We start from the raw sequence: 23939 nt of genomic DNA, 5'->3' as shown, positions 1-23939 counted from the left end.
ATTTTATCACATTTATTGATGATTGCACAAGGTATTGTTACCTTTATCTGTTAAGAGGTAAAGATGAGGCAATTGAAGCGTTTAAAGACTTAAAAATGAAGCCGAAAATCAACTTAGTTGTCAAATTAAGTGTGTTCGAAGTGATAGAGGTGGCAAATATGTAGCCCCGTTTGCAGAATTATGTCATGCGAGTGGTATAATTCACCAAACTACGGCTCCTTATTCTCCCCAGTCGAATGGCGTTGCTGAACGCAAAAATCGAACATTGAAAGAGATGATGAATGCTCTTTTGATTAATTCAGGGTTACCCCAGAACATGTGGGGGGGATGTTGTGTTAACAGCGAATTATATCTTGAATAAAATTCCACTTAAATGTAGGGATGTGACTCCTTACGAGTTGTGGAAAGGAAAGAAACCATCGTATTCATACCTCAAAGTCTGGGGATGTTTAGCGAAGGTGGAAGTGCCTTTTCCAAAACAAGTTGCAATTGGCCCCAAAACTGTCGATTGTATCTTTATTGGTTATGCACTCAATAGCTACGCCTATCGTTTATTGGTCCATAAGTCAGCTGTGCCTGACATAGCTGAAGGAACAACCATGGAATCAAGGAATGCTATATTCTTCGAGAATGTTTATCCTTACAAGAAATAAGAGGACCGTTCTAGTGAAAGAATGGTAGATGAAGCTACTAGTTCTCATTCTCTGGAGAGGACGAAGCCAAGTCCTGAGAATGAAGAACCAAGACGTAGCAAAAGAGCTAGAGTTGTAAAGACCTTTGGTCCCGACTTTATTACTTTTATGTTGGATGATGAGCCAAAGTCACTAACAGAAGCTCTGTCTGGCCCAGATGCACCATACTGGCTAGAAGCGATCAATAGTGAAATTGAATCGATCATGAGAAATAACACATGGGTGTTAGTGGACTTGTCAGAAGGATGTAAGCCTTTAGGGTGCAAGCGGATCCTGAGAAGGAAATATAAAGCTGATGGTACCATTGATAAGTACAAAGCTCGCTTAGTCGTAAAAGGATTTAAGCAGAAAGAAGGATATGACTTCTTTGATACCTATTCACTGGTTACGAGAATCACTTCTATTCGGATGCTTCTTGCGATTGCTTCATTGCACAATCTTGAGATTCATCAAATGGATGTGAAAATTGCATTTCTGAACGGTGAATTGCAAGAAGAGATATATATGGAGCAACCTGAAGGGTTTGTTGTACCTGGCCAAGAATGGAAGGTATGCAAACTAGTGATGTCTCTATATGGATTAAAGCAAGCGCCATTGCAATGGCACTTGAAGTTTGACAAAGTGATGTTGTCAAATGGATTTACTATCAATGAGTGTGATAAGTGTGTTTACATTAAAAACACAGATAATGGGTTTGTTATTGTGAGTCTTTATGTGGGTTTGTTATTGTGTGTCTTATGTAAACGATATGTTGATTATGGGCAGTAATAATCGCATTATCAACGAGATGAAAAATCTGTTGAAAAGAAATTTCGACATGAAAGATATGAGTCTAGCTGATGTGATTCTTGGAATCGAGATTGTAAGAGATCACGAGGCAATTACTTTGACACAATCTCACTATGCTGAGAAAGTGCTCAAGAAGTTCCGCTCATTTGATTGTGAGCCAGCTAAGGTTCCATTGGACCCAAATGTGCATTTGAGCGTGCACACATGTGAGCCTATTGCCCAAGAAGAATATGCAAGGATCATAGGGAGTATGATGTTTATCACAAACTGCACCCGACATGATCTTGCATGTCCAGTGAACAAGTTGAGCCGATTTACGAGCAATCCAAGTAACGAATATTGGAAAGCTCTTCGTAGAGTTTTGAGATACTTAAAGTATACTCTCAACTTTGGGCTGCATTACACCAGATATTCCCAAGTACTTGAAGGGTATTGTGACGCAAATTGGATTTCTGATTCAAAGACTCATTTTCAACAAGTGAGTATGTGTTCACTGTGTGGGTGGTGCTGTTTCGTGGAAGTCAACGAAACAAACCTGTATAGCTCGATCCATCATGAAATCTGAATTTATCGCTCTAGATAAAGTAGGGGAAGAAGCCGAGTGTCTTAGAAACTTCCTAGAAGACATCCCATGTTGGAAGAAGCCAGTGCCCACATTAGTGATACACCGTGATAGCCAGGGGCGGATCTACAAGGTGGGTATAAGGGGCATTTGCCCCTCCTCAATATATTTCATGTAGTGTTATTTCATGGAGTAATTTTTAAAATTTTTTAATTTCCTTTATAAATGCTCCACCTCATACTTTTAAAATTTCTTCTTAGATATATTTTTGCTTCCGTCGAATTGAAATCTTGGCTCCGCCCCTGGTGATAGCCAAGCGGCTATAGGGAGAGCCAGGGACGGAACTAGAAAAACATATTAGCCGGTGCTGAAATTTCATACTCCCTCCGTCCACGAAAAATAGGGCTATTCCATTTTTATCCCTCGTTTTGGAAAAATGATAATAAATAGTTACAGTGGATAGAAAGAAAAGTAAGAAAAAGAATAATATAGAGAAGTCTCTTGTCTATATTATTCTCTCTCTTACTTTTCTTTCTCTCCACTTTAATTATTTATTATCATTTTTCCAAAACGAAGGATAAAAATGGAATATCCCTATTTTTCGTGGACGGAGGGAGTATATAATAAATAATATTATTAATATATTTAAAATAATATTAATAATATAAATTTATTATCATTTTTCCAAAACGAGAGATAAAAATGGAATATCCCTATTTTTCGTGGCGAAGAGAGTAAATAATAAATAATATTATTAATATATTTAAAATAATATTAATATTATTAATAATATAATTTATAAATTTATAATTCAATTCATTATTTTATTCAAATTTTAAAAATCAAACCGAACTAAAAAGGAAAAGTATGCAATCAAATTTAGAAGAACCAATATTTTATTTGAAATCGAAATGTAAATGATCATGGGTATAGAGAAATATTCATCCGTACTTTAACAACAAAAACTAAATTCTATTTTAGTATGTCCCTTATAATTACGCACTTTTAATTTATTTATTTTTTATCTCTTATGAGGTAAGACATATTCACTAAACACAATTCTAATTAATTTCTCTTACTTTATCAATTGTGTATTAAGAATCAAAACTAATTTATTTGTTGGAATTTAGTTATTTATCTTTTAATTTAATTTTATTTCTTTAATTTAATAAAAAATAACTTAAATTATAAAATCTGTATAATTGATGATTAGATCGATGGAGAATGTATGCAATTTGCAAACTAATTATAGTGTTTAGGGATGTCAATCGGGCCAACCCGTTCGGGTTCGGGCCAACCCGTTCGGGTTGTCGGACCATTCGGGTACGGGCTATTCGGGTTATGATTTTTTCGGGTTATAAAAGTTCGACCCTAACCCTAACTCTTCGGGTTTCGGGCTAACTCACCGGGTTATTCGGGCCAATGAGTATTTTTAATTCTTTTAATATTTTCAAAAAAATAATACTTATTTTAAATTTTCTTTAATTATATACATATTTTTAATTAATCATTCAACAATGAAATACGTATTTTTAATTTTCTTTAATATTTTAAAAAAGATTAAGTTATTTAAATTTAAATAACTTATTCATTACATAATTATTTACAAAATATCTATCAATAGTATGTTTATGTTTATGTATTTAAAACATAAATCAACACTTTATTTCAAAATTCAAACATAAATCAATTCGTAGAAAATTAAATAAAATTTTCATAACGTTAGAGGTGCATCGTAGATGTAACAAAAGTATTTTGAATTGTTAAAGAGTGAATTATCAAGATGCTAGCTAATTGGAGTAACTCTAAGTTTTCTTCAATAATGATTGGTCAAATTTAATTTATTCCAGCTGTAAATAAGTCAAATAATAAGTTATCTTTGTTTTAAGAATCATCAAAGTACGCATAATTCAATGACGAAGCGGCGTCAAAACACTTTGCACTATTATATTGGAAATATACTAAAAAAAAACTTTTATATACGAGTATTTATGAATCCATGAACCACATCGTGATTTTTTTCGTGATCTTATATAGTCGGTTGACATATTTGGATTTTGCATGGTTTTAGAGGGTTGTCTTGGATGATTTTGATTATATTTCTATATTTTGGTATGTTTACATCTTTGTTGAGAAATGATAGAAAATGGATTAGAAAATGTACACAAAATATGTGGATGTGCAGCAGCCTTGTTTGAGTCAATGTTTCTCGCGATTTTGAAGTCTGATAAACCTCTAATACATATCATTCTCTTAGTCTTCGAAAGAGCTTCGCGTGGATATATTGCACGCCTCAATCGGAGCTTTGTAGAGAAAGTTATGACCGTTACAAAAACTGCTCGTTGTGCTGAAGCCTTCAACCCGACGGGCCGACCCGTAACCCGAACGGGTCAGCCCGCCTAACCCGACAACCCGAATGGGTCAGCCCGAATGGCCCGATTTTAAATTCGGGCTGTGAAATTACAACCCTAACCCTGTATTTTTATCGGGTTATTCAGGCCGGCCCGCGGGTTCGGGTTACATTGACATCCCTAATAGTGTTGTACTTGAATTTTTTCTATGAAATATTAAGGTGAGGAGATTAAAATTTAAGTTTGTGCAAACTTTATACTCTTTTAAGAATTAAAATTTTGATAGTATGGTGACAAGTGTCCACCTTGCTTAAACATTGAAAATAAAATGGGAAGTAAAAAAATAAATGAAAAGAAAGAGAGAAAAATTGTTGAATTTTTTTTTTCTCATCGGCTGCTTGGCATGTGGGGTTTAATTATTTAATCTTGAAGTTATTTTCTTATAGTATTAAAATTCAATAGAAAATACTAGCTAAATAAATACTAAAGGTTAAGGCCAACTAGAATATTAATTGAAGCCCAGCTACTATCATCATTTATTTTCTGGGCGGCGCAACAAAACTGTAAATATTTTGTGTCGATGGCGTGAAGGGTGACCAAGTGTTCCGGGACCGGCCAAGCCCCCGCTCGAGCGGTGGCTTGGCCACTAGTATCTCCGTCCCTGGGGAGAGCACATAATAGTTTGTATAACGGAAAGTCTCGACATATACGTCGAAGGCACAATACCGTGAGGCAATTGATCACGAGTGGTGTTATCTCAGTTGATTATGTAAAGTCAAAAGATAACTTAGCGGATCCATTAACCAAAAGGTTATGTCGTGATCAAATGCTTAAGCTGCTAGAAGGAATGGGGTTGAAAACCACATCTAAAAGATGATTATAGTGGTAACCCAACCATACGATTGGAGATCCCATGGGCTTAGTTCAATGGGAAAACAAAGCTATATGAATCTAGTCGTAACACTCAGAAGATCTTAGTCTTCGCCCATTCCTTAGAAAGGATTGAGTGTTGTAACCTGCACGTGGTAAGAGGTTTTTTTTTCCTCAAACACCATCACGGCGGGGGGTTAGGCGGACCCCCAACATGTTTATATCAAAACCAACATCGTATCATACATAGACCAAGCCCAAAAGTGACTTGATCCAAAAAAGTGAAGCAAATCAAAATACTAACAAAACCCCTAGGATATCCCCACAAACCGGGCACTATCCATCTAAAGAACGAAAGAAACAACATGCTAGATACATGAGTGATGACCAAGTAATGGCCAATCCCAAAGGAAGTACAAAGAAGATACATCAAAAACCAAACACAAGTGTAGTAAGAGGTTTTTTTTAAGGAGGATCAACGATGATTCCCCATCTACCCCCCGAAGTGACTCGGACCCCCGGCCTAACGGTCAGAGGTGAAGCGTCTTACCACCGAGCTGCGCTTCGTTGTCTTGGAGGGGACCAACGGGTCCACCTACCTTCCCTCCAGTCACGGGTCCAGACCAGTTAACCTATCTTCCCAATTATGGGTCTGACCAGTTAACCTATCTCCCCTTGCTCCTGGGTTCAGGCCAGTGAACTCATCACCCCCCTGGGGAAATAAATCCCCAAGATGCACCTCCCAGGGGTCGAACACGTGACCTCTAGGATGGCGCGGTATCCTTGCCCCCTTCTCAACCACTTGAGCTAAGGGGCTTGGATACAAGTGTAGTAAGAGGTTAAGTCTTTGACTTTTAATGATTCTTGGAAACCTCTAGGAGGTAGAGTATAGCAGGATACTTGAGAAAGAATCAACTATGTAAGTGAAAAGTGAGGGCCGCTTCAGAATGAGTAAATCACTTATGAATCCAATGTGGTGTTCCATGGCTAGAAAAGGACACAAACGTGAGAACTGACGAGTTTGTAAATAATATTGTGTCAATATTATTATCTCGGTATATACTAAGGAAGAATGGTTCAAGGCATCACGTCCACCAGGCTGCCGGTATGCCCGATCGTATTGACTACGGAAGGTTCAAAGCCCCAAGCTACCATTTCAAATGCAATATTATTTCTTGAGAATTGAGGTTAGTGTCTGCATACATGCATATGCATTTCTCCGATGGAGGTGTGACTTAGATGTTGGTTAGAGCTTGTGAAGCTCTAACCAATGTGGGGGATTGTTGGAGGTGATCAAGTTGATAGCTACTTGTGAAAAGTAGAATCCAAATTGATCACTAAAAGATCAACTTGGATAGCAACTTGGAGGAAGCTTGTTGGAAGAAAAAAATTATCTCTACTTGTAGAGATATCCCACTTGGTGGAAGCTTCCTATCACACATGATGGTAGAGAAATCCAAAATGATCTCTAGAAGATCAAGTTAGAAGCTTCTTATAGATCAAGTTGGAACAACTTGCAAAGAAGCCAAAATCAAGATGATCTTCTCTTGTTGGAAGAAAAATTCAACATGATCACTACTTTATCCCCTAAGTCTATAAATATGTGAGGAGGTTGAAAGGAGAATTATTCATAAACATATCAACATCACAAGCTCTCCTTTCACTCTCTAAACTAATTCTCTCATTCACATATAGCCACTTTAGGAGCATCGTCTACTCATTTTCTCGGAACTCCGAAAGTTCGCCGGTGCCTAGTGAGTTTGAGGTGCTTCTACTCACTAGGACGAAATCGTTTTATCTTTGGGGACACTACGCCAATCCGTAAGCACTAGCCGGGGCGTAATTTGTCTTGCGGAAAGAGGGCTTTACTCGACTCGACTTATAGTTAGTACGGTTATTTTCTATTTTTGTTGTAATTTCCATTTCATTTGTATTTGGGTTGCTCTTCGATTGTAATAGTTAGAGTGCTGCCTGTAAACGACTTGGGAATTTTCCCAATTTTATCCAACAGTTTGCATATGTAATATATACCTAAATTGATGGGGACCCCGACCCTTCGTCGCTACTGAAATAAAACAACACTAAAAATTGTCATTTTTGGGTTGGCATCTTGTAGTAGATTGATTGTATATACATAACTTGTATTCTATCTCAAATATCATATAGAAATTCGAATTAACAATTATGGAAAATATGTAATATATATTTTCAAAACTGAGGTGGTTGATTGATTGTAGAGTAAAGGCCAAAATTGGTCCTGAACATATGCCTATTTTATCATTTTGGTCTTAAACTTTATCTTTTGAATTTTTTGGTCCTGGACATTTCAAATCGGATCACAATTGGTCCTCCGTCAACAATTCCGTTAATATTTAACGGTCAACGATTTTAATCACAATTTTGACCAACTTAAACAATTTTTAATTATTTAATCATCAAAATTATTTTTTAAATAAAATCATAAATTATTTATTATAAATAATTAAATAATTTTTAAATAATTAAATTATTTATTTCAACTTAAACAATTTTTAAATAATTAAATTATTTATGATTTTATTTAAAAATAATAATTTTGATGATTAGATACTTAAAATTTGTTTAAGTTGGTCAAAATTGTGTTTATCATCAAAAATCATAAATTATTTATTACAACTTAAACAATTTTTAAATAATTAAATTATTTATTATTTTATTTAAAAATAATAATTTTGATGATTAAATACTTAAAATTTGTTTAAGTTGGTCAAAATTGTGTTTATCATAAAAAAATCATAAATTATTTATTACAACCTAAACAATTTTTAAATAATTAAATTATTTATGATTTTATTTAAAAATAATAATTTTGATGATTAAATACTTAAAATTTGTTTACGTTGGTCAAAATTGTGTTTATCATCAAAAAATCATAAATTATTTATTACAACCTAAACAATTTTTAAATAATTAAATTATTTATGATTTTATTTAAAAATAATAATTTTGATGATTAAATACTTAAAATTTGTTTACGTTGGTCAAAATTGTGTTTATCATAAAAAAATCATAAATTATTTATTACAACTTAAATAATTTTTAAATAATTAAATTATTTATGTTTTTATTTAAAAAAATATTTTTGATGATTAAATAATTAAAAATTGTTTAAGGTTGTCAAAATTGTGATTAAAATCGTTGACAGTTAAATATTAACGGAATTGTTTACGGATGACCAATTGTGATCCGATTTGAAATGTCCAGGACCAAAAAATTCAAAAGATAATGTTTAAGACCAAAATGATAAAATTGGCATATGTTCAGGACCTATTTTGACATTTACTCTTGATTGTATATACATAACTTGTATTCTATCTCAAACATCATATAGAAATTCGAATTAACAATTATGGAAAAAATTTGCATCAGGTGTTATGCCTAAGATACCACCAAAAATGAAAAATTAAACTTTGTAAAATCAGACAATTGCCGACTCGAGGTGATGTGGATCCAAATAGACTTACCATTCACAATTCAAAGTTTTATGGAACATTTGGGCAACCTTAATCCGGAAGACTCCTTTTTCACTTTTTTTTTAGTTTGATTTGATAGTAAGAGCATCCCCAACAGTGATTGCTGGGACGGACGGCGTCCGTGCCGACGGCGTGATAGCGCCGCTGAGCAGGGCGACGTGGCAGTACACCATTGGCCAACGGCTTACCCGTTGGCATTTTTTAATTTTTTTTTAAATTCAAATTTTAATTTAAAAATTGTTTTTAAATAAATAAAAAAAATTCTCACTTCCTAATAAATTATAACCGCTTTCTCACCACTTTTAATTTATTTTCCCCCAAAATTCACATTTTTCATCTATAAATACCTCATTTCCACACAAAAAAATTTACACCACACTATACAATTCTCATCTAAATTCTCTCATCAATTCTCAATCTTTCACTTCACTCTTGCAAAAAAAAATATCCGGCTCCGGCGATCACTCCTCCGAATGGTTCCTTAGTCCGGAAACGGAATTCTCGCCCCCTCCTCTAACCCACGGTTCTCAAATTCCGGGTGGCTACCGTCCTTACACAGTGGACGAGCAAGATGCCCCCGATGGGCGATACGGGTGGGCACCCTAACAAGGATCGGGAGGGAGCGGCGGCTCCCAAACTCTGAGAGGGAGCGGTGGCTCCCAAACTCCTCCTATTCCTCCTCCTTGTAGGACTCGTGTCATGGGTCATAGCGGCGATCCTCACGCCCGCACCCCGTACACTCCGAGGGAGATGGATATGTTATTCAAAGCCTATTTGGAAATCTCCGAAGATCCGGAGGTTGGCAAGAACCAAACCGGGGATAGGTTTTGGTTCCGCATCTCTCGCCGGTACAATGTACTCCGACCGGAGGGAACCATCGAGCGCAATGAGAGTATGGTGCGCAATGCCATCTTCAGAGCCAACGAAGAAATCCAAAAGTTATAGGGGATTTACCTCCAGGAATAGGAGTCGGCAGGGAGTGGCAAGAGCGAGCTCGACATCATCAGTGCCTCCATGGCGACCTATCAATCTTGTTATTACAAAGCATTCAAGTACCTTAACGTTTGGCAGGAGGCGCGGACGCATCCGAAGTATAAGGGAGGCTTATCATCCTCCTCCAGCTCCTCCAACAAACGGTCGAGGTCGTTATCCGACGCCGACTCAGATGAGAATGCTAGCCAGCTTGCCGCAGCTAACTTGGGTAGCCTCGACGCCAGCCCGAGTAGTTCCCAACGCCGGCTGCAAGGAATGAAACAGGCGACGGCCAACCGTCGTCGCGCCGCTGCCGCTCCTCCTCCCTTTGTGCCACCTCAACCGCCCACCAACTCGTTGTGGACCCTTTTGGCTCAACTCAATATGGCCAATACGTCGCACATGTCTCCCGAGCAACTTGATGCACATTTTGCAATGATGCGAGGTTTCCGAAAAATATTGGGGATAGAATAGTCTTCCACAAAGATATTTTAATTATTTAATTTTTATTTTTTAGGATTTTAAGTATATAATTTTTATTTTTTAGGATTTAAGTATGTAATTTTTTTAAATTTGTAATAGTAGTTCGAGTTTTTTTAATGTATTTTTATATTGTAGAAATGTTTTTAGTAATTGATATAATTTCAAATTAAATAATAGAATGGTAGGACCCTTGCGAAAGAGCATGGATGTGGGTGTTGTGCTCTTGGGGAAGAGCAGAGAGTAAAAAATTAATAAATGTGGGGCCGAGCCCACATCCATGCTCTTTGGCACGAGCATGGATGGAGATGCTTTAATGACGACGTTAACTATATCTTATACTACAACGCATGAAAAATTTCCCATGGATAAATTTGAAAAGTTTTGATTTTATATTTAAGAATTTCCCATGGATAAATTTGAAAAGTTTTGATTTTATATTTAAGTTTCACACGTTATGAAATTAACCATTAACCAGAAATCAATAGATTCCATTCTTTAATTAACGATTTTTCTAAAATAATGATATAAACTTATTGGTTTAGATTTAAATATCCCCATACAAACACAAAAAACAAAAGAAAATGGGACAAATATGGCTGTATCTGTGCACTAGTTTTCACTAGAAAAATTGCGGGCCATCCCATCAATGTCATCCCCTATTTACAATACATGAAATTAATAATTATAGGAGTATATACTAGATTTCTGCATAATCTTACATATGTACTTAGCTGAAAGAACAAGTGACTGAAAAAAAATCAGAGTATGTAGACATGGGCTTTGACTATAAATAGTGAAGAGTTATTATCTGATGGAATATCGAGCTAGGTGTCAAGAACTCACACTAATTAATTATTACTATGATAAAGCATACTACTCTATTTTAATCCAGAATAATCTCCAAGAATCGTGACTAAGCTACACTCCCTCTCAAAAGAAAAAATAATTGTCTACAATTTCAGTATTTGTCTATCTGAGTCTGCGACAGGTGGTGGAGTTGGAGGCTGCCGTGGGCTGGGCCCCCAACAAATTTATTTTTTATTTTTTTATTTATATATCATTTGATTGGTATATATCGATATCATAATCAAAGATTAGTCGTTTTAGTAATCATCAGATCTCTCCTAAAATTTACGTAATCTCTTTGATTTTATCTTTCTATTACCTAACGTACTAGTAATATAGTTCTAATGATATTTGCTTCATCAATCATCAACATATGATAGTGGGAAAATAGAAATTTTGAATTATTTCTTTAAGAGTCAGCATGCTAATTTCTTTTACCTGCTTTCAACGTTCATTTAATTAAATTAATAAAGTATGTATCTCATATATATAGAGTAAAGGCCAAAATTGGTCCTGAACATATGGTCATTTTACGATTTTGGTCTTAAACTTTATCTTTTGCATTTTTTGGTCCTGAACATATGGTCATTTTACGATTTTGGTCCTAAACTTTATCTTTTGGATTTTTTGGTCCTGAACATATGGTCATTTTACGATTTTGGTCCTAAACTTTATCTTTTGGATTTTGTGGTCCTGAACATATGGCAATTTTACGATTTTGGTCCTAAACTTTATCTTTTGGATTTTTTGGTCCTGAACATATTTTGGTCCTGGACTAACTGTTCCGTTAAAAACTAACGGTCAACGGGTTTAATCCCGATTTTGACCAAATTAGACTTTTAATTCTGATTTTTTACTCCATAATTAATTCCCTAATTATTTTTAGTATATAATCGGGCTAAACTCTACCAAGAAATGGTGTTGCCCAAATGAAATCCTCTTTAATTACAGTATCATCCTACCTTGTTCATTTCGTAAACCCAAATAATGTGAATTAGCAAACCCAAAATCGTAACAGTTAGTTAGGGTTCATCTCGCACACACACATTTAAACCCGTTGACCGTTAGTTTTTAACGGAACAGTTAGTCCAGGACCAAAATCGTAAAATGACCATATGTTCAGGACCAAAAAATCAAAAGATAAAGTTTAGGACCAAAATCGTAAAATGGTCATATGTTCAGGTAAAGTTTAGGACTAAAATCGTAAAATGGACATATGTTCAGGACCAAAAAATCCAAAAGATAAAGTTTTGGATCAAAATCGTAAAATGGTCATATGTTCAGGTAAAGTTTAGGACCAAAATCGTAAAATGACCATATGTTCAGGACCAAAAAATCCAAAAGATAAAGTTTAGGACCAAAATCGTAAAATGGCCATATAATCAGTACCAAAAAATGCAAAAGATAAAGTTTAGGACCAAAATCATAAAATGGTCATATGTTCAGGACCAAATTTGGCCATTACTCTTTATAAATTTTCATATTCAACCATATTTTGACTTTTGGTACGTATTGTATATGTAGGAAACGAACGTTAGAAGTAGCTGCAATTCAGCAAATCAACTGCAGGGCCAATAGTCATCTAGGTTAGGTTTTAATTAACCTACCCTGTTTGGATAAGCTCAATTTCACTACAATTAATTAACCCATAGTGCTATATAATATGGAACATGTCAACCCAACTTAAACATAATACTCTCTCTCTGTTTTCTAAGTATTAATTAAATGCCCAACTTTTATTCGGCCATGTGTTTCTCAAATTCAAATGTTTTAAGAAATGTTAAAAAAATTAATGTAAAAATCTAAGCGAAAGTGTTAGTTATATATACTCTTATAAAATCATGTGATTGAAATGATAAGTCATATCAAAATTAGTGAAAATGTACTGAAACATTTAATGATAAATATCCCAAAATGAAAATATAAGACATTTAACATGGAATTCAAGGAATAAATAATTAGAAACATACGGAGACAAGACTTACAAACTCTAAAATTGAACAAAGGGGGAAAGTATGACTTCAGAGTAAATTTAAGTGAAGTGAGATCAGTTTATTACTCCCTCCGTCCCAAGCTACTCGCACTTATTTCCTTTTTGGACGTCCCAAGTTACTTGCACTCTTTCCATTTTTAGTAAAAATTTTCACCTACAGCCGTCATTTTTGACTTTCCTATACACTCATTCCTTAATCTCCGTGTCGAAAAGGAAAGGAGCGAGTAGCCCGGGACGGAGGGAGTATAATATTACATCAAAATAAGTTTAAGTGGTAGAGAAAATATTCAACCCTTGTATAACAGTAAAAATCATGCATTCTATATGTAAGTTGGATATAAAATTAACCTAACCATTTTACTTATAAGCATGCATCAAATTTTGTAAGTATAAGAATGTGGCCATAGCTTCCTCAACTTTATTTTATATTCATTAAAATATATTTAGTGTGATTAGACGAATCATAAAAAGGAAAATGTGATGGAAAGGCACTGTGTAGGTCTGTTTTAAGCTAAAAATTGGATTATGAAATGTAGGTTCCATGCAAGCAAAAGTGTGGCAGGGATAACGAGATCTGGTCTTGGTCGGTGACACGTGTAAGATATAGAGCAGTCATAGGCCCAATATATAAATATAAAGCACATACATTTTCACCGCCCATTACGTATTTTCCATACTTTATTTGTAGGACTGACAATAAGGATAACGCTAAAATGACAACACCTCTTAAAGTAATCACGTATCATCATTTTTAGCCAATCATTTGTACATATGGACGAATAATCAGCTGTCATATGACAATCATAAAAAATGCTTAAGGGTAAATTTTCTCGGCCAACAATATCCAATACACTATACATCAATTTTTCTTGGCTAGCAATATTCAATACGCTAGACAGCAATCTATAGATTACTGTTTAACGTTTATACTATTGATGTGTAGCGTTTATAATATTACTAGATACGTAGTGTCACAGTATCACTTTAAGAGATGTTGTCATTTTATCCATCAAAGAAAAGAGAATCCATTAAATATAATGCATCCAAAGCAAAAAGGACTAACCCCAAATCTTCGTGTGGAAGAAAATTAATTTAATTAATTATTTATTATACGTACCAACAGCGCTTAAGCCACATGCACCCCGTCTTTCGATGTCCCTTTTTTATTGGTTGTATTTTAAAGGAAAAGTTTATCTTTTCCGAAAAAACAGAGGAAATATGCATAAATATATGTGTAATTCGCAATAAAAAAATTTACAAATATGCCGATTGGTAGAGCTATGTGTTACTTTTTATATTGTAAATTTACCTATCAAGACTCCGATGAGGAAAAAAAAATTGTCGTGAGTTATTAGTGTGGTAATATTTCACTCGGTACAATAACAAAGAATATAAATGGTAGATTTCTAATTATAGAGAAAGAGGTAAAGTACTAAAAAGTGGTAATTTTCTTTTTCCTTATTTTTTGAATAATTAATTAGTTAAGAGATGAATCGATACGCAAATGAAAAATATGTATTCAAAATTTTGAAAATATGTGGTTGAAATAATTCACTACGTCCCTAGACTCTCCCTAACTATTTTTTAGGGTCTTCACATTTCAAAATTCCTTGATTCATCGGATTCGGAAATTTTGATCTTCGCTCTAATTTAGAGGTCTCCAAACCGAACCGGCCCGGACGAACCGGCCCGGAACCGTCACCGGCGGTTCCGAACCGGAACCGGGACCGTCGGCGGCGGTTCGAACCGGGACCGGAACCGCCCGAACCGCCGGGCCGGTTCAGGTTCACAAAAATTGAAGAACCGTAACCGGCGGTTCCGAACCGCCGGTCTCGCCGGAACCGCCGGTTCCGAACCGCCGGTTCGGCGGTTCCCGACACAATTTCAGGCCTACTCCTAGCCTTTTCAGAAACCGGGCCCGAGGCCGCCGGATTTGACCGAAAACATGGGCGGAAACTGCCGGTTTCCACCGGCAAAACCGCCGGTTCCGCCGAAAATCGGCGGTTCCGGCGGCGAACCGGCGGTTCCCGCCGTTTTTTCCAAATTTTGAAAATTCAAACGGACGCCTAAACCGCCGGTTTCCGCCGAAAACCGGCGGTTTCCGCCGTGTTTTTCAAATTTTTTTTTTAAATCACAATTTTCCCCTATAAATACCCTCAATCCTCTTCATTTCTACTCACCCCATTCTTGTGTAACTGTGTTAATAAGAATTTCTCTCTCAATCTCAATTTCTCTATTCTCCATTTGATAAGTATCTTATTGGTGAAAAAAGTGGGTATCTTTGGGGCAGATGGTACTGGAACACAAATTTATATATGGAATCTGGATGAATGGAGATCAGATTATAGTTTAAAATGGGAAGCTGGGTTCACTGGCGGGAGTTCGTTTCATCAGGCCATCAGGGTGGTATATTCATCCGAGTCCGACGATGAAACGAACTCCCGCCAGTGAACCCAACTTCCCATTTTAAACTATAATCTGATCCTCGTTCATCCAGATTCCATATATAAATTTGTGTTACAGTACCATCTGCTCCAAAGATACCCACTTTTTCACCAATAAGATACTTATCAAATGATGAATATCTTTTAATGATCTTCTAAGTCTTTTTTGTCAACACTTGTAAGTTGTAAATTTGTAATTGTTGTAACTTGTAATTGTTGTAACTTGTATTTAAATTTTTCGATTTGTAATTGTTGTAACTTGTATTTAAATTTTTCGATTTGTAATTGTTGTAACTTGTAATTGTTGTAACTTGTATTTAAAATTTTCGATTTGTAATTGTTGTAACTAGTATTTAAATTTTTCGATTTGTAATTGTTGTAATTTGTAATTTTAAAGTTGTAATTTGTAATGTTAAGTAATAAGTTGTAATTTGCAATTTTGAAGTTGTAATTTGTAATTTTAAGTTGTAATTTGTAATTTTAAAGTTGTAATTTGTAATTTTAAAGTTGTAATTTGTAAATTTTAAGTTGTAATTTGTAATTTTAAAGTTGTAATTTGTAATTTTAAAGTTGTAATTTGTATCAATAAAATTGCATTTGAACATCGCTTTATTCTAATTTTATTTATGCAAATATATCTACATATTTTACTTGAATTACAAATTTAAAATGCAAAAAAAAAAAAAAACCGCCGAACTGGATGAACCGGGCAAACCTAGGCGGTTCCGCAGTTCACGTGAACCGGCGGTTCACGGTTCCGGAACCGGAACCGCCGATCCTTGGCCGGGCCAGTTCCGGTTCCATTTTTTCCGAACCGTGAACCGTCGGTTCCCGAACCGTGGTGACGTAACGTTATTTTTCAAGAAAAATAAAATCAATTATCCTAAACAAACTTAATACGAGCATAAAAATATGAGTAACTATAATTTCTCCCTCATCCAAACTAATACTGTCACTCCATCAAATAACAATATGATCTTTTAAAATATTTTTTTTGAGTCCACAACTATATATGTACACATCAAATAAAAGTATGAATGAATAATGATAAGATATTAAGATCGGTGATATGTGAAAAATACAGTATCTTTTGTTTTTGGACATATAGGAGAATATGAGATTGAAAAGTTTGTTTTAAAAATTTTATTATTTGCGTAGAATAACGAAGTGATAAGTTTACAACTCTTTCTTAATACTAACAAATAAATGGAGTGGACTTATGAAGTCTACGTGGTCGTAAATCGTAATAATTCCCCCACTTCTTGGTTCGAAAATACTACTCCTATTAAGACTTAGACTTTCACTGTAGACTTCACAATATTATATTATAAAGTATGATGCATATATAGTGGCTAGGAAAGAAAAGACGCAAACCTATTGACACTAAGAATCTGAATTTGACAATTCGTCATTAAATTTTATTACATTTAATTAGAATTTATTAATTATAATTGAAATGTTATTAAACAAATGCATCAAATATGTCTATGAACTAGTAGTATACTTCCTTTCTATTTTCATGTATGGTAACCACCTCCATGGTGGAATCCATTCTAATAAATTTATTTGTTAATATTTATATATTTATTATTTATGACGCATCCAATAGCTCCATATATTTAACTTGATATTTCCTTGTCAATTCTAATAACTTTAATAAATCGCATTCCATATATAATTAACTAATTTCACTTATTAGAAAGAGATTATTTACAAAATTACACCACAATATGTCAAAATCAATTACATGAGACCAAAACGCAGAGTAATTAACAAAACCTAACTCCCCCCAACCCACCCCACCCCACCCCACCCCACCCCACCCCACCCCACCCCACCTCTCTCTCTATAAAAGAGACCAAAATCTCGACCACCCAAAACAATCCAACTCCATTCCAAATTTCCAACACGCCAAATTAAAAACACTAATTCCAGTCATGTCAAACGGCTACAGCCACTCCCCGCCGCCGGTCCACCTCTGCTTCTTCCTGATCATCCTCTTCACCTTCGTCGGAATCACCTGGTACATCAACTACGAGTCTATCTTCGATGGCCTCTTCGATCAGATCAAGCTCCTCCTCATGCTGTCGCCGCTCCTCCTCCTCCTCGCCGTGCATTTGCTCTCCGCCTTCGACGCCTCCTTCTTCTTCCTCCCGCTGCCGGAGCAGGACTCCTTCCACCGCGCCGGCGGCACGCCCTGGGGCGTCGGCCTCCTGCTCGTCCTCCTCTTCTTCATGATCTCCTACCAGTCCGATTTTCGCGAGCGCTGGTTTCCGCTGCTTAGTTGATCGGAGTAGTGAAGACGACGTCGTTTTTTAAGTACTTGATTAATTAAATATGATCGCCGTGTTTTGATGTGTATATTGTACATCTTCTTCAAGTTTTCTTCTTTGTTGGGGTATTTTTTTTTGTTTTTCTACTTTTTTTTGGTGTCTAGTTAACTTTTTAGTTATTAATGAGAGGGTTAGAGTTAATGATGTACTATTAATTAGGCCATCCACCATAGGAATAGCCCAGCAATAGTCCAGTCATAGCCCAGCCACTGCCACATCATCAGCACTAAAAATCCTCCTGTCACATCATCAAAACAAGCAAATAGCCCATCAATAGCTCAGCCATAGCCCAGCCACATACTATCCACATCATTATTAACAAATATATACAAAATGAAATAATTAAAAATCACACAATATACGGAATTAAATTTACGACACAAAAACGAGAAAATTCACTAATATTAATAAAATATAAAAAGTACATTAATTAAAAAAAATTACATAATTAAAAAAAACTAATGGCGGTCAATCCTCCGTGCCCATAACTCTTCAATTAAATCCTTTTGGAGTCTAATATGAGACGCCGTTTGGCGCATGTCGGCGTGTGCTTGTAAGAGGCCGGCTTCATCGTGAGGTACCCCACTCCGTACGTTGGGGGCGGTCACGCCGTGGCTTGGACCGGCTTCATTATCGTCGTTGACCCAATTGGTCAGTTCGCCACCTTCATCTTCGACAATCATGTTGTGCATGATAATACATGCGTACATGATATCAGCAATGCATTGGACATCCCACAAACGCGTTGGACCCTTAATTGCCGCCCATCGAGACTGGAGCACACCAAATGCGCGCTCCACGTCCTTGCGCGCCGACTCCTGCCGTGCCGCAAAGTAGGCCTTCTTCGCATCTCCTGGGCATCGGATCGTCTTCACAAAGACGCCAAGTAGTAGCCCATATCATGTTGGTTGCCGTTGGCGACAAAACTGATGGCCGGACCGACGCCATGACACTGCTCGTTGAAAAGTGGCGACGAGTTGAGGACGTTGAGGTCGTTGTTCGAACCAGCTATCCCAAAATACGCGTGCCAAATCTAAAGCCGGTAATCAGCTACGGCCTCCAGGATCATCGTGGGATTCTTTCCCTTGTAGCCGGACGTGTAGAACCCCTTCCAGGCTGCGGGACAGTTCTTCCAGTCCCAATGCATACAATCTATGCTGCCTAACATACCCGGGAACCCATGCTGACTCCCGTGCATCCGCAACAGATCTTGGCAGTCTTCGGGGGTAGGCTCTCGCAGATACTGATCACCGAATACTTCTATCACTCCCAGACAGAAATTCTTCAGACATTGCAAGGCAGTCGTCTCACCGATGTGGAGATACTCGTCCCACATGTCTGCCGCGCCTCCGTAGGCCAACTGCCGGATTGCCGCAGTGCACTTTTGAATAGGTGTGTGGCCGGGTCTGCCAGACGTATCGTGTCTGAAGCGGAAATACAGATATCGAGACTCCAAAGCGTTGACAATACGCATAAACAGGTTCCTGGTCATCCTAAAACGACGCCTGAAAAGGTTGGCGTTGAACCGAGGCTCCTGTGCGAAGTAGTCTTCGTATAGGCGCTGATGTGCAGCTACGTGATCCCGATCAATCACACTGCGGCGGTGGACCACTGGGGGAGGTCGAGGTATCGCCGGCTGCAAGGCCCTTTCCATCCATTGGTTTATCGCGTTGGTCGTATAGGCGTCCAACGCTTCGGCCATTCGACGTTCGTACTCCTCAGCATCCCCTCCGCTACCACCACTACTACCACCAGCGTTACTCATTTCGCGTTGTTGATCTTGAACAGAAATTAAGATAGAGAGTACTCGTTAAAACAAGTCGTGCGAATGAAAATGACGAACAAAGCGCGTATATATAGTGTTTCGAAAAAAAAAAATTATTTTTTCGCGCTAGGCGGTGCGCTGGCGATCCGGGCGCTGCAATAGCGCCGAACGGACCGCCCAGCCGACCGCCCAGCGCCACATAACCGCCCAGCGCTGCGCGGTTTCTCTCTCCACTCAGCCGCTGGGCGGCTGCAATAGACCGCCCAGCGCCGGCGCTCGGCTGGGCGGTCGCTGGGCGCCTATTGTGGATGGTCTTATAATCTGTTATTAATTCTACCTTTTAGTTTATTCTTATGGTTTTTAACTTTCAGTAACTATCAAGTTTACTTTGCCATGGACTAGTCTCTCTCGTGTGATGTGGTGTTTTTTGTTGTCTGAAGTTTTTTTTAGTGTGTGTAGTTGCTTTTAATTACTTATTAATTAATGAGAAGATTATAGTTAATGGTCAAGTACTATTTTAATCTAAGTTTCATTTATTGTATTTTAATCTAAGTTTCCTTTATTCTTACAATTTCTATCTAATTCATTAACTATCAAACTTACTTTGCTAACATTTCACTAGTCTATACTAACTATCGATGTTGTTTAATTTGTTCAAGAATATTTTAGGTTAATAGTATATGAATACAGTACTCCCTCCGTCCGCCATTAGGAGTCCCGGTCACTTTTGCACACTCATTTTATAAAAACGATAATAAATAGTTATAGTGGAGAAATTATAAAGTAAGAGAGAGGATAATATTAAGAAGACCCTTTTCAACATCATTGTCTCTCTTACTTTACCATTACTCCACTTTAATTATTTATTATCATTTTTATAAAATGAGTGCACAAAAGTGACCGAGATTCTTAAAAGCGGACGGAGGGAATATTAATTTTTAATAATAGGGGTAAATGTTGATGCTGCTCTCGTTGTAAATATTCGAGCAACTAGAAAGACAATGCAATTTTCTAATGCAAAAAATATAACACCAACCTCCAATTTTTCAATCGCAGCATCAATGAAACTTATCAAAATTATGGTAAAAAGGATAGTATGTTGAACTAGAGATTTATCGTTCTCTTGTTTCGTTGAGTTAAATGGAACTCGTTGCCCCTTTGTTGATACTTAATGTTAGTTTGCAAAACTAAAGTTAAAGTAATAGTCGAACGAACTAAAACAATCAAATGTATGTTATGAAATAAAATGAACGTTGTACAAGGATATGAAGTTGTTCTCCCCAAATGAAAATGTTCGCATACTTCTCGAATAATACTTTAACTTGCATTATCATCTTACATGAATGGAAGAAAAGAATATGGGATATTACTATTACAAATACTCTTGGATGGGCCAAAGAGTTTAAGAAAAACAAAATCTCATAATAGTTGTACCTCGGGCCTCTATGTCCAAGCCCAAAAGTCGGCCCTATCCGATCAGCCCGTTGTGGCTGAGGCAGCGAGCCCGTCTCGGACAGCAGCTTGGCAGCCCAAGTCCTCTCCCAACCTGCAAAGTAGAGACAAACTTTAGTTACTAAAGAACTAAAGAAATTAAAAGAAACTTACCATGAGAAAGGAGACAACCTCTCTTTAGTTGGAAGACCAAAGACTTACCCAAAAGGGGAAAGTCAATCCTGCAAATCCTCCCCACTATGGCAGCACCTGTTTTCTCACCAGCCACAAGCAAACAATGGAAGTTAATAGCCAAGTACTAGAAAATCATATGGGAACAAGATGGAGTTAATGATCAAGTACCTAGTACTTCAAATAACACCAAAAGTCTTAAGAAGTGCTACAATGTGGACCAAATAAGGGATATGCTGCAGCATGAAGACAACTACAATATCAGCCCATTTAATCCTCCCAAAGTACATCAAGTTTTGCCTATAAAAACCCCATCATATGCATAAATTTCTCCCTTCCACACACATCAAAAATTCAGCAACTTCTAGTGAAAATCAAGAACGAGCAGTAGCAAGTTTGAGAGCTTTCTTCATAGTTCCTGCAGGCAGCCCTACTTTCCATAGGTATCATCTCTTTTCTTCCTCCCCAAAAGTTTTTCATACTAAAACATAAGCTCACCCCTTTCCCTTACTTCACAACCAGGAGTTCCAGAGTGGGAAGTGAACTTGGGAGAGTTAGGAACAAAGATTTAAAAGAGAGTAGCCACTTCAAGAGGTAACACCCTTTCCTCCACATCATAGGGACATAGAAGCATGAACACTTGAAGAAAAAAAGGGCACAGCATAATAGGAATCCCAGAAGAAAGAATCCTAAGCACCAAGTTTAACTATAATCTGCAACACTGCAGAGCACAGAGAAAACAAGATTTAACCACGCTGCTTCTAGTTCGAACATCATGCTAGGTGCAAGATTTAGAGCCTTAAGTTTTACACACCATACATTTCAAATCAAGGGAGAACATAAACTGTTTTCAGCCAAAAATCAGTAGCAAATTTACCATGGCTACTGCCCAAGGAAAATTAAAGTTTTAGCACACAATAGTCAAGACCTTCAACACCACATAGCTACTGCCCAAATTTCATAACCAATCAAAACTAAGTACACCAAGCCAAAATAACTTAGCTTGAGGATGAGGGTCTGTCCGGCGAGACGTCGAGGAAGACACCGCGATGCCGACGGCAGAGCACCGGCATTTGGGCGTCGCGACGGCAATGATGGATCCATGTCGCGACGGCGTCAACGCTGAGTCGCCGGTGAGTGTTGAGGATGCCTCGCGAAGGGGCAGCGGCGACGAAAGGAAGAGAAGAGAGATCGCCGTTGTTTCGTCGATTTAGGGAGTACGTGCCGGCGGAACTTCGAATTCCACCAAGATGAGGCGTGGAATGAGGAAGAGAAAGAAGAAGAAAGGGGAGGCGCTGCTATTGCTTCAACTATGGATTTAAGGAAATTTTGAAATGGGAGAATGAACTGGGGAAGGAGAAGTCATGACGGGGGAAGGGGTATTTTTTTGGCCTTTTTTTAATCTCGAAAAAGATACATGGAGTTCCTAAAAACACCTCTTGTCATATCATACGGACTTTCCACTGCATTGCCACGTCATACAGACTTTTCACTGCACAGTGGCGGAATTCCCCGCGGAATTTCTGAAGGACTTCCCACAATAAACGAGAATTCCGCGCGGATGTCCATGAGAGTCAACACAATGGCAGACGTCCGTACGGAATTCCCCGCGGAATTCCGCAGAACGCCGCGGAACTGCGAATTCCTCGACGGAATTCCGTATTCGTGCATGCCACGCACAATGGCGGACGTCCGCCACGGAATTCCCGCACGCCGGTGGGAATTCCGCGGTGACGTCCGCCACTGCTGATGCTCTTAAACCTCCATGTAAAATAAATCTCCTGATTTATATTAATGGTCAAGGATCCTAGTACTTTTTCTAGAAAAATATGAAAAAGAATAAAATGAGCACGCACTTAGGATGCATTCACGTTTAAGTTTTCTTGACTTCTTAAAGTCTAATTAAATATTATTTCATTTCTAAAGGGACGTCTTCGCACGTCGTCTAAGACCAAGTTAAGGAATTTACAACAGGGAATTAGCTTTTGAGGTGAGCATTCTTTTTTAAACGTGACTTTAGCATGTTTATGTGAAAAATTCTATAAATGTTTTTGTCATGCCATGTTTTTGCTTTTATAAATACCTATCTGCTTGGCTTTGCCAATCATGTTTAATTGAATTCGGGTCCCAGTAGGGCCGCAAACCCTACTCGGACTAGTGTACACATATGGGGACCGTGAGCTAGCTTTTGAGTTGGCCGGTCCAGTGACCGTCGTGGAATGTGGCCACATTCCCGGTTCACTTACGTTCAGATATGATATCTATGTTCATGTGATTGAGCAATCAAATTTTATGAAATCAAAGGAAATTTAGTGACTCGGGCATTTTAAATAAAACCTCGTGTTCACTCAACTGTGGCTGACAAATTTAAATGGTACTTATATTTTGGCACTATGTCCACTGAGTTTATCAACTATTCAGCCATGCATGTTCTTTTCTAACGTGCAGGTTGAATGTGAACGAGTAGGCGAAGGTGTTGGGAAATGACTATTAATAAGTAGTTAGGTAGCCCAAAGTAGTATGTCTTCATACATACTATTTTGTCTTGGACTCTTCTGCTGCAATAGAACTATGCTCTAGGAATTTATGAATTTAGTCTTGATACTCTGATTTTCTTTGGACTATGTACCCATTCGCCGTCGAAACTATTACCTCGAGTTGATTTATTGCTCTTATGTTTACTTCATGATTGATGAGAGTATTT

The 23939-nt window shown here is 37.2% G+C and overlaps 1 protein-coding gene and 2 long non-coding RNA genes across 3 annotated transcripts; 2 read left to right on the top strand and 1 right to left on the bottom strand.

Annotated features, from left to right (window-relative positions):
- The first annotated feature begins 17402 nt into the window (after positions 1 to 17402).
- Positions 17403 to 17915, top strand: LOC121776343. Its single transcript, XM_042173519.1, has one exon. It carries the CDS (start codon positions 17452 to 17454, stop codon positions 17800 to 17802), a length of 351 nt encoding a protein of 116 aa, XP_042029453.1. The 5' UTR covers positions 17403 to 17451; the 3' UTR covers positions 17803 to 17915.
- A 2963-nt stretch (positions 17916 to 20878) lies between these two features.
- LOC121776234 lies at positions 20879 to 21539 on the bottom strand. Its single transcript, XR_006045264.1, has 3 exons — positions 21407 to 21539; positions 21236 to 21313; positions 20879 to 21158 (listed from the first exon to the last, which is right to left on the bottom strand). It is a non-coding gene; the product is annotated as an uncharacterized LOC121776234 (long non-coding RNA).
- Positions 21540 to 23170: 1631 nt separating this feature from the next.
- On the top strand, positions 23171 to 23916 carry LOC121777153. Its single transcript, XR_006045389.1, has 2 exons — positions 23171 to 23225; positions 23684 to 23916. It is a non-coding gene; the product is annotated as an uncharacterized LOC121777153 (long non-coding RNA).
- The last annotated feature ends 23 nt before the right edge of the window (positions 23917 to 23939 follow it).

Source organism: Salvia splendens, chromosome 18, assembly GCF_004379255.2.
Source record: "Salvia splendens isolate huo1 chromosome 18, SspV2, whole genome shotgun sequence".
Lineage (NCBI taxonomy): Eukaryota > Viridiplantae > Streptophyta > Magnoliopsida > Lamiales > Lamiaceae > Salvia > Salvia splendens.
This window is presented reverse-complemented; position numbering and strand designations above follow the sequence as displayed.